The sequence below is a fragment of the Dipteris shenzhenensis genome, chromosome 19 (assembly GCF_047967505.1).
Source record: "Dipteris shenzhenensis isolate YYH24624 ecotype China chromosome 19, Dip_SZ_1.0, whole genome shotgun sequence".
Lineage (NCBI taxonomy): Eukaryota > Viridiplantae > Streptophyta > Polypodiopsida > Gleicheniales > Dipteridaceae > Dipteris > Dipteris shenzhenensis.
Genome location: NC_141614.1, coordinates 39,517,831 through 39,528,869, shown reverse-complemented (window position 1 = coordinate 39,528,869; position 11,039 = coordinate 39,517,831). Strand labels below are relative to the sequence as shown.

The window sequence follows — 11,039 nt, the reverse complement described above, 5'->3', positions numbered from 1 at the left end:
AAAAAAGAGTTTAGAGTGTTGCTTGGGGATTTGAACACTGACATGATAAGAGAAACACTAACATCAGTAAACCTTGAAGAGAACACATGGATGTGCAATTTAAAGAAGTCACAATAACTTATAGCTCCAGTATTCCCAAGAGCAAACAAGGGAAATCATATAAATGATGAAAATCATTCATAAGGCTTGCCCTTGATCCAAAATAAGGAAAAAGAAGATGAATTGGATGGGTAGCATGGAAAAGAGGGCAGACAGCTGTGTGTGTGTGTGAGAGAGAGAGATTTACATTAAAATAGTGAGAGAGAGAGAGAGAGAGAGAGAGAGAGAAAGAGAGAGAGAAAAAGACAAAAAATAGACCTCAAAATTACGAATTTTCTCTTTGGGAAGGAGACCATCACTCTACTAAAGCCCACCCTGACACGGCAGGCAAAAAAAGTAGTTCCACATTCGCTTATTGGACACATTATCTAATAATGTACATTTATAACCCAACTCCTTCAGATATAAATCCACAGAAAGGTCTAAATGGCATTGTGATGAGTAGGGCAACCCTATGGAAGTAGGTTCATGAATGACGTTGACAAGGCCAATGTTTATAAAAAACCAACAAACTATGTACAATGAGATAAGGCCAATGTTTATAAAAAACCCAACAAACTACGTACAATTGAACGAAATTTACTGGAGAGATTTATGTGCACAATCTCCAAGATTTGTAACTTTTTCCATATTTTAGTTATATTTTGGCTCCCAACCTGAAAAAGGTATAGGAAAGACCTATGAGGTGGAAAGTGTGAAGGTGTCCCTATCTGGAAGCGTAAAATGTCTCTCCAGGAAGCAGCAAAAGGCCCGAAGTGTGTGAAGGCGACTGGGGAAAGCGTGAACACTGACTGGACGGACGGGCGACGGACGGAGGGGAGGAGGGGAGAAGTGAGGTGGGGAAGGAGTCGGGGTAAGCCGAAAAGGGGATGATGATGATGGGAGAATTGGGAGGAGAGTGTGTTTCTTTAAAACCATATTTAAAACGAGTGAAGGGGGGGAGGCACATTTTCTCACCGGTCCTACCTAACTCATGTGCTACCCATTCAAGGCGCAACCCACTCTCTTGAGAGTTGATGAGGGTAGCTATTGTCTTTTATGGGAAGGGCAAGTACCCATTTTGTAGTTTTGGAGTCTCCTCAATCTTTGGTAGCTCCTCCTCTTCAATTCTTCTTTCCAAATGTTTTCCTCCTACTCTTTTGACGATTAGAGCCCATCGGCTTTCTAGCCTTTTTGCAGTGCAATCTTTGGTACCTCCTCCTCCTCCTCTTCAATTCTTCTTCCAATGTTTTCTTACCTGCTTGACTCATCTGCTCTCTAGCCTCTCTGCAATCTTTGGTATCAATTTAACTCTCTTCCTTTGTAAAGCAAGCTCTCTAGCCTCTGGCTCTCTCCCTTTGTTAACCTCCTCTGTCAGTTTGTTTCCTCCTCCTCTTCATTTCTCCTTCCATTATATCAAGTTATGCTCGTTTGCTAGCTTGTTTAGCCTTCGTCTTCATTGGTTTTTTAGCTCACCCTGCAGAATCCTTTGCATTTGGCCCTGTTTCTAGGTGGCTCAGGAGGTCCTTTCTGCATTTGGGTTTTTGTGATCTCAGAATCATCTTGCCATTTGGGTTTTGTTTTCATGATTTTCTTGCAGCTGGAACGTTGTGTGCTTCTGTCGAGACCACAACATAATTGCTTTGTTTCTAAATGTGTGTAGCTTCTCGAATCTGCTTTGTTCATCTTAGAGGAGCGCTCCTGGGTCGCCTCTCCTTGCGTACACCATGTTGGTGACCGTGGTCTCCCGAAGTGGACGAGAAGTCGTTAAAGGCGGCATCGAGCTACGAGATAATGTCCGTTTCTCTTGTTCCTCATCCGACTAGACGACACATAAATTTGTGGCTATCGAAATGTAGAGGTTTGTGAGGTCTGGAATAGGTTAGATGTCATGTTCTCGTGCGGTTCTCTCTACGTGAGTTCGACCCATTAGCGTCTTTTAGTGCAACCACCGTTTTAGATGTGGTGATGCTTAAAATGTATTAGTGATGTGGCCCTGCTGCAAACAAGTGATGGGAATCTTCATATTACACGTTGATTGCATGTAAAATCACAGCCTGCTTATATCTTGTTCTTTTGTATGGAGGAGCTCGGATACAACTTCCTGCTCGCTCTGTCGTGTCGCTCACCGTCTTTGGTCCTTTGTTTCAATATTTGACGAGTAACTCGCTTCTTATTTCCTTTTCTTTCTCAGGCTTCTGTGCAAGATCTGAAAGCTGCTCTTTATAAGCGAAGTAAGTATCCTCCAATTACAATTTTGAAAGCATCCATAGCTGGAAATCTGGGACCTGGCTAGCTAAAGTTCAAGTGTCTTCAAGTCACTATTTGAATTTGCTGTATGGACTTGAGTTTCCTTTATTGTGCATCTCTCCATGTAATGAATAACAGCACTAGGAGTTTATTGGGTTTTCTTTCATTTGTATATTTTGTCTATCTGAGCACATTGACGGTTTTCTTTGCAGCTCGGAAGTTCTATCCAGATAGGCAGCGCCTTACTCTACCCCTGGCACCTGGACAGACTCGCCCTACTGTTCTGGATGGAGACAAAAAACTGAGTGATTATTTCTCAAAGGCTCCTGAATATAAGGTCATCTTCAAAGATTTAGGTCCTCAAGTCAAGTATTCAACGCTGTTTTTCTTTGAGTATGTGGGACCCCTCTTCATTTATCCCATCTTCTACTTCCTACCTGTGTACAAGTATTTTGGTCTGCCAGCGGAACGAGTGATACATCCTGTCCAGACTTATGCAACTATCTACTTTTGCTTCCACTACTTGAAACGGATCCTTGAGACCTTTTTTGTGCACAGATTCAGCCATGCAACCTCTCCACTAAGTAATGTCTTCAGAAATTGCTTTTACTATTGGACATTTGCGGTCTTCATTGCTTACTTTGCAAATCACCCTTACTACACTCCCGTCAGTGAGAAGCAGATGTACATTGGATTTGGCTTGGGCATTGTGTCTCAGTTGGCAAACTTTTATTGTCACATTATCCTGAAGGGTCTAAGGAGTCCTGATGGCAAGGGAGGATACCAGATACCTAAGGGCTTTCTCTTTAATTATATCACATGTGCTAACTACACGACTGAGATCTATCAATGGTTGGGATACAATATTGCCACACAGACTCTGGCTGGTTATTCATTTCTAGTGGTTGCTTCCCTTATTATGACTGATTGGGCTCTTGGCAAACATCGGCGTCTGAGAAAGGTAAGTGTGTCTTTATAAGAGTTTTTGCCTTCTGCTTCTGTTTCTTTTGTAGTAGCAAAGAGGTCATAGAGAGCCTTACAAAAGAGAGTTGTTCTATCTGCAGTTGTTTGATGGGAAAGAAGGCCGACCCAAATATCCCCGCCGCTGGGTCATTCTACCTCCTTTTTTGTAGCTTTATTGCTTATTGAGCATCCTTGGCAGAGTCATCCTGGGTTCTGAAATGCTCTTGTGCTTCACTATTACATGGGCTTTGAAGCAAGGTCTATACAGTATAGAGCAGTCAGCACTGCCACATTTCTGGCAAATGGAGTTATTTAGTACTTTTAAGGGTAGGTTTGGCTGTTTAGACTTTTGGGGTCCCTAAGGGGATTGCATCAGTTTACAACCATATGTTTCTATTTTCACAAGGGTCTGTTTTTTTGTCTTATGAGGAATAAGAACCAAGTGAACTTCACCAGCCATGGCACTGTAGGATTCTATCAGATTCTGTTGTAGTGGAAATGCAGGATAAGTATTTGTAAATCTCGATGATCTTTCTTCTTTCTGTTATTACCCTGATGTATGCATACCCAGGAAAGATTTAAAAATGGGACCTTGTTTAGAGAGCTTTCTGCTTCAAGTTTCACTTTGGAACTTCCTTGTTTTGTTGTGAATGCAGGTCTGTTAATGTTTTGCTTTGAAAGCTGCTCTTCTTAGATTTCGTGCTACAAATCTGTGAGCTGGTTTAAGAGGAGAATTAGGTCATGTTTCTGCTAATATGTTCTAAGAATACTCTAAAATCTCTGTAGTACTGGTTGCCTTAATGTTTAAAGGGCCTTTCAAAACTCAGATGGCAGCTTACTGATGAGAACATAAGTGTAGCTCTGGATACTAAATTAGTTTTATCTTATTTTTTCTCATTTGATCAATAATTTTGTTTAAAGTCAATTACAATCTTCCTTCTTTCCTTTGTTGTTTTGCTTGTTTTACAAATTTTTTAAAGCTATAGATGGGATACTATCTAGCCTTACGAAAGTATATGTTTAAAGGGCCGCTCTCTGACAGCAAATTCATATTTTTGTGTGTCAGAAGGTTGATTGTAACCACTAAGTAGTTGATATAATCTTGTTTGCAACAATTTCCTCTCTTCTAGTTCTTCCATTTTAAAGCATTGTATCCATCCTGTTGTCACCACCTTTCAGTCAGAAGAGCTTAAAGGGAAACTTGTGTGGTTATTTCAGTGGTTTTCCACCTGTGGAGTGCCAGTGTACTTGGTGCTGCAAGCTTTCACACTTTTCTCTAGCCTGGGGTGGTCTCTAGCAAAACTGTGGTACAGCTGCTTACAGGAAAGTCCAGGAAAGACTTTTGGAGTTTTATGGCTTTACTATAAAGCCTTGCAGCTGAACTCCATGTGATGGGCTTTTCAGAAATGCCTTAGCTTTGAAGTGGCCTACTTTTTTCTAATGTTTTGTTTTCTATTTCCCGCTTTTTTGACATATGAAAAGCTGTGATTATCTGACATACGCCGGAGGATAGCTGTCTTATGGTCTGCAGAAGAGGGCGCCTTGGGCGCATGCTTCATCCTATACCTCTCTTTGAACTGGTTTTACCTTTTTCTTACATTCTATTTTCCTAACTGGCCTTCTACCTTTCTTATTACGTTCTATTTTCCTATTTCCTTCTTTTTTACGATATGAATAGGTGTCATGTTATGATATTGTCTGATATACTTGGAAGGATAGCTGTCTTATGGCCAGCACAAGATGGTTCTCTGAGCACATGCTCCATCTTCTCCCTCTCCTCGTCATATTTAATTTTCTGCTTGCATGATATGGGAAGACTTGCTCTTCATTTCCTTGCTGAATGATAAATGGAACCTTGTGTGATTAGAGGATAGTCTTGCGATGGCTTAATCATGACTATGGTTTGTGATTGTCTGCTTTTACTGGCATGATATTGCATGATGTTCAGCATATGACTCTAGAGATCATGTCCACCTGCACACTCTGTTCTCCCTTCTATTTTCTGCTTGTTTGATGTGGGAAGCAAGATATTGTTCCAGCCAGGGGCGATACTTGGCTATTCAATATTGGGGAATGTTAGATGTGGGGGTGCCACTCATCCTGCAATGCCTCACCTCCCTATAGGCCTTGGGAGGGATGTGGAGGATCTATCGCCTAGCCTTTCTATGCAAGGTCACCTAGCTTGCACATTTGCTTATGGGATTACTCCCATGCCATATTGCAATTTGTCAATGCACAGGGCCTTCAGCTTCCAATTTTCTCCATGGTTCTCTAAGGCCAAGGTGCCAAGGGGGGTGTTACGACCATACGAGGCTCCATATTTCAGCATGCTCGTGCGTGTGCACATGCACACCGACACCCACACAAAGACACACATCATCCTCTAGATATCATCTTGAATTTTAGGATCCTCAATTTTCTATTCATATTTATTTAATCATGGGCATGCTTAAGTTCTTGATTCGTGAGAAGTTAAAGATTGTCCATTGTAAAAATCTTTTCCAAGACATATCTATGAAAAATTTTTCTGCATGTAAAATATCATTATGCACCTTTTGCTTGAGAAATAGGAATCTATTCCTTGAGTAATGGGTTTGGCCTTTCAAAACCTATCTCATATGAGCAAAAGTTAGGATTCAAGGCAGTCTTTTAATTGATCTAGGATGTTTTTTTTGTTTTAAGCAATGAGTTGTGTTTCCTTAGAGGTGTTGCTTGAGCAATAAGTTGCCTTGCAAGACACGAGAAGTTAAAGATTGATGAGAAGTTCTTGATTCATGAGAAGTTAAAGATTGTTCATTATAAAAATCTTGGGGCAAGAAATATTTATGAAATTATCTTCTGTAGGTAAAATATCATTATGCACCTATTGCTTTAGAAATAGGAATCTACTCCTTGAGTAACGGGTTCGGCCTTTCAAAACCTATCTCACTTGAGCAAAAGTTAGGATTTAAGTCAGTCTTTTAATTGATCAGTCTATTAATTGATCTAGGATGTTTTTTTTGTTTTAAGCAATGAGTTGTGTTTCCTTTGAGGTATTGCTTGAGCAATAAGTTGCTTTGCAATGCCACATGCATATAACTTATTACATGAGCAACATATTGATATAATACAACAAATTGGTCAAATCAATTTGTTTCTTGGATTTGAGCAACGGGTTTTAGTTTTTCCTAACCTATTGCTTAGGTTGTCTCTACTCTTTGTTGCATCTAACATGTTGCTCAAGCAATACCTTGGATTGTCACACAACTTAAATCAACAAAATCTCTTGATTTGAGTAAGAGGTTGTGTGTTGCATTCCAATTTGTTCCTCAAGCAATGAGCAAGCTAGTAAAAGACAACTTGTTGCATGTTGCATCCCAATTTGTTCCTCAAGTAATGAACAAGTTAGTAAAAACTTGTTGCTCAAGCAACAAGTTTTTTTACAAGAGAAGAAAAGATTGTTATATTGCTTAAAAGAAATACACAAAAGAAAAGAAGTTGCATATGAAGTCGATTACAACAGTTGGCTTAAGTCCTTGTAAGTTGATAGAATTGTCTCATCCTTGGTAGCATAGAAATGTGAATGTGCGCTTGGGCTAGCCACTGTGGAATAGCCCTCCGTAAGGCATGCAATATGTAACATTCCTATAGTATATGGAAAACCGATTCACCTTTTTGCAAAAAGCATGACATGGTGAGATCTTTTTAAATGTACACGCACCAAAGTAAAAAATTAAACCCAAGGGATAGAGCAAGAATTGACACTCTTATGAGACGTAGCCTCAACATTGCGATCGAGCAACAAGTTACGTTGCATCTAACTTATTGCTTGAGTGGAGGCAGAGGGCGTTGCTCAAAGGAACAAGTTGGATGTAACATAGCTTGTTGCTCAAATCCGATAAATAAGTTATGGTAAAAATTTTAGGTTTTTTCAAAACATGTTGCAAGCTTCAAAAAATTTACCGGTTTGATGCAAAAATGAGAGTTCCTATGGTTTAGGGTTAGAAATTTTTTCTAACCCTAAACCATAGGAAATTGTTACATTTTTTTTTTCCAATTTCTAATCCATGTTTTTGAAATAGGTGTTCATTGAAAATGGTTTTAGATATGGTTTGAATGGGAGCGTAACAAAATGATGTCCTTTGGACAAATACTTATCTTGATCCCATGAGCAAGTGCCATTTTCGATGTTGTGCTGAGAGATGTATGGTAATAATCACCAATATGATGTGCCTTCAAGTGCAATTGAAATTATTCACACGGAGACAAGTTTGAAACATAAGGTGATTTGTTACAATGTGACTTTTTGAGTATGCAAGCACCTCGAGGGGGGCACTATTAAAAACCCCATATAGCACGCGTGATCAAGAGGTATTAAAACCCCCCACCTATATACACCTCTTCTATAAATTTTGAGATGATTAAAGTATCCCTTAGGTATGAAAATTTTCACTTTTTGAATTAAAAAATCCCTTATGTATGTCTATTTTTTGTAACTCCATAAAAATATAAAACCCCTTCCATTGATTGCACGTGCTATCTTACATACTTCTTAGTGACCCCCTTGGCAAGCACAAAGAACCCTTTGGGATTGAGATGAAAGTCATTCCAAAATCTAACTTTCATGATACTAGAAAAACTTATTTTAAGGGGGAAAAAGTCGAGATGTATTATTCTAGAGAACTATTAGTGATTGGTAGATTTTAATGGCTATTCTTAAAAGGTTCTTTGTATGGTAGACATGGGAGGGCATCATTCAAAATGCAATGCATAGTACTTCACATTTATAGGTCCATAATTCTATCAAATGGGTGCTATCTTGAAATCAACAATGCTTAAGATAGTTTCCTTCAATATGATGGAAAACATAGGAATGCACTTTCAGAAGAAACGTTGTCTACCAGGTTGCTTTAAATCAAGAAATTCTAGTAAGAGTAAAGAGCATCTTGGTGACACGGACATTTTTAATATTACAATCGTGTTGAAGTTGACATTCAAGAGATTGTGTGTCTTGAAAGTGATTCCAGTAACCAAATAGTGAATAGCAAGACAACAGGCCCCCTAACCATGAAAAGCCTCCATGAGCTTCTATAGATGGTATAGATCCATTGTAGGATAGAGCAACATCACTTGTTCTTAGAAGATAAAGACCTGCTCATCACGCAAGCATCCAATTCTTTCATGTGGGCACATCCTTAAATCTTAATAACATGAAACCATAGTATAGTAAATGAGATATGTAGAAAAAGTCCAAGCACATCAACATCTCTGAAATTTTTGTGTACTGATTAGCCTTTACACCATCCAGATCCAAAGAAGATACCGGGGCCTCTATATTTTCCTCACTTCTGATCTTAGCATATCTACTATCACCACTCCATAGCACTACAACATTTAAACATCTATACAAGGTACATCCATCTCTATTCCTTGTGTATGATCATAGATGATCATAGAGTAGGTGCCTGAGATTACTCAATTCCTCAATTGATGTGCTTATTAAGAAGTATGCTCATTGAATAGAAAGCACCCCGCTATTCCTCATAACATATAGCTTTGATATAGTACGGCTTTCCAAAAAACCAGATTGCAATAGCAAATCCCTCAAAGATATTCTTTGTGGAATTTTTACCAAAGCCAATGTGACATTCTTTAAAGTAGCCAAGGCAATAATCAAGCGAATAAACCTTAGCTTTCTTTGCAACTTTGTGTTTTCGAAATAGGTTTTTGTAATTTACTTTTTCCAGGATCAATAGAAAGACACCTTCTACTGACTAGGCATTAGAACTGCAAACTGATACATTTCTTCTAGCTAGGCATTATTACTACAAAGCAATACATATTTCTTCCATGTCTAGAAGACGGCAGTTCATTGCAAACTCTTTCCATTTGCAATAGAGCATATAAGAAATGTCCCAAAATGTTTTCATTATGGGAGAGGGAGGGGGGGTGGCGGCGGGGGGGGGGGGGGGGGAGGGGATACTATGCCAAATTTAAATGGAGTACAAGGAGTTGGAATTTGCAAATAATCGGAGATATCAGTAGATGTAACAATTGGAAATCCAAGTCCCTATACATATTCTCATAAATGGATGCCAGAAAGTACAATCACTAGCACATCCCGATGTTCCAGTCGATTTCTTCTAGCAGCCGCAATGTAGCTATTAGTATCAACGTTCCTTGATGAAAATAGCCAACAAGAAATTTATAGAGACATTCATTCTCTAGGGTACAATCTAAGCATGCTTGTTGAGACATGCTTAGCTAGATTCATGTTAGTTGTCCAATCTCCATGGTGAAAGGAAATCTCAAGTTGAGGTGTATTGTTTACTACATAGTAACCACACTTAAGAAAATTTCAATAATACACTTGGCAAAACCTCTTGGTTTTGCCATTATACACTTTTGGTGCCAACCAATTCTTACTAGCAAGCTTGCATTTTCATCTCATTTGGGTGAGCACCGAGGTAATTAATTTCCCTTGAAAATTCCTTTAGAAGTTGCATGCCCCCGATCACAAATGCCAATTCGCACCTGCCCTCCTGATACATAATCCAAGAGAATGCCACCACTATGTAAAGCTTGCGAATCTAGGCATAGAGCATAGGAAAGCTCTGGTGTAGAAGCAACAACCCGATGCATTCTATTCGAGTGTTGACATTTTACATTCATGCTGGAGCCACATCTTCTGCATCCACTACGAGATTCATAGTAGAAATTATGCAATGTCCCTCCATTAAGTATGGCATAAATACCCAATGTGGAGGACCCATTGCCATAGTAAGCAATCGGACTATAACATTGTGTTTTATTTGCATGGATGCTCCTTTCATGAAGCTCATCAATTTTGCTTATGCACTTCCCTTGAAGGATTTGGCAACAAAAGACCTAGCTAAATCTAAGCCTACAACTCCCTTTATCTTTGCCACGAAAAGTTGTCCCTCCAAACCAACTCCAATTGTTTGATCAATGTGAAGACCTCATGCTGTGTCTTGTGCTAACACAAAACATAGCTGCTTCCTAAAGTCTTCATAGGGAAATGATTTTCATTTACAACAAGGCAAGAATAGCCTGGTGGGCTCGACACAAAGGCCGGATCATGACTAGGTTCCTCCACATCCATTTTTGCCTTGGCCAATGCAAGGATTCTAGCTTGGGCTACACGTGTCTTTCATTTCACCCACATGGCATTCCAAAGATCTTGCCTTTTATCGAACAATGCGGTGTCGTCAACGCAAGCTTCATGCTGCTTGATGCTTCCTATAATTGTTGTGATGCATTTAAGTGGCTCAGTTGACCTAGCCTCCTCACTCATGTCCCCCATTCACGAATTAATTGCCAGTGCTTCTTCCTATTTACTAATTCTTTGGACAATTGCAATGTTGAATGCATCTAGCAATTCCTCACTGAGCCCAATTTCCTCAATTGCTGGCTTGCTCATCTGCAAAATAAAGAAAACTATTTCTTGCTATGGCAAGGGAAAATTTTTTATTCCATTATTTTGAGTCTCTTTTAGTTTCTATATCTACACATACATGCCAAAGCATGGATGCAACATTTAGGAAATTTTCAATTATAACTAGGAACACAGTAAAGCAATCCAAATTGCCTATCATTTAATGTTTTGGGCAATTGCTACAGATGCTTCAATAACCTGATTGGGCAAGTTTAGTGTAACAGGTAGAGATTAGATCCCAAAATCTACCTATTAGTAGAATTACAGCATCTTCATGAATGCATTCAGAACTTCCGAAAGAGAACACATCAAC

The 11,039-nt window shown here is 39.3% G+C and overlaps 1 protein-coding gene across 1 annotated transcript in view; it reads left to right on the top strand.

Annotated features, from left to right (window-relative positions):
• The first annotated feature begins 1,044 nt into the window (after window positions 1–1,044).
• Window positions 1,045–11,039, top strand: part of CER10 (3-oxo-5-alpha-steroid 4-dehydrogenase family protein) — a 145,955-nt gene continuing 135,960 nt past the window's right edge. Inside the window, exons 1-5 of the mRNA XM_087390783.1 lie at window positions 1,045–1,601; window positions 1,742–1,874; window positions 2,273–2,312; window positions 2,541–3,289; window positions 3,393–3,520. Of these exons, the coding sequence (XP_087246909.1) occupies window positions 1,806–1,874; window positions 2,273–2,312; window positions 2,541–3,289; window positions 3,393–3,461 (927 nt within the window). The 5' untranslated portion in view covers window positions 1,045–1,601; window positions 1,742–1,805 and the 3' untranslated portion in view covers window positions 3,462–3,520. The remainder of the gene's footprint in view (window positions 1,602–1,741; window positions 1,875–2,272; window positions 2,313–2,540; window positions 3,290–3,392; window positions 3,521–11,039) is intronic.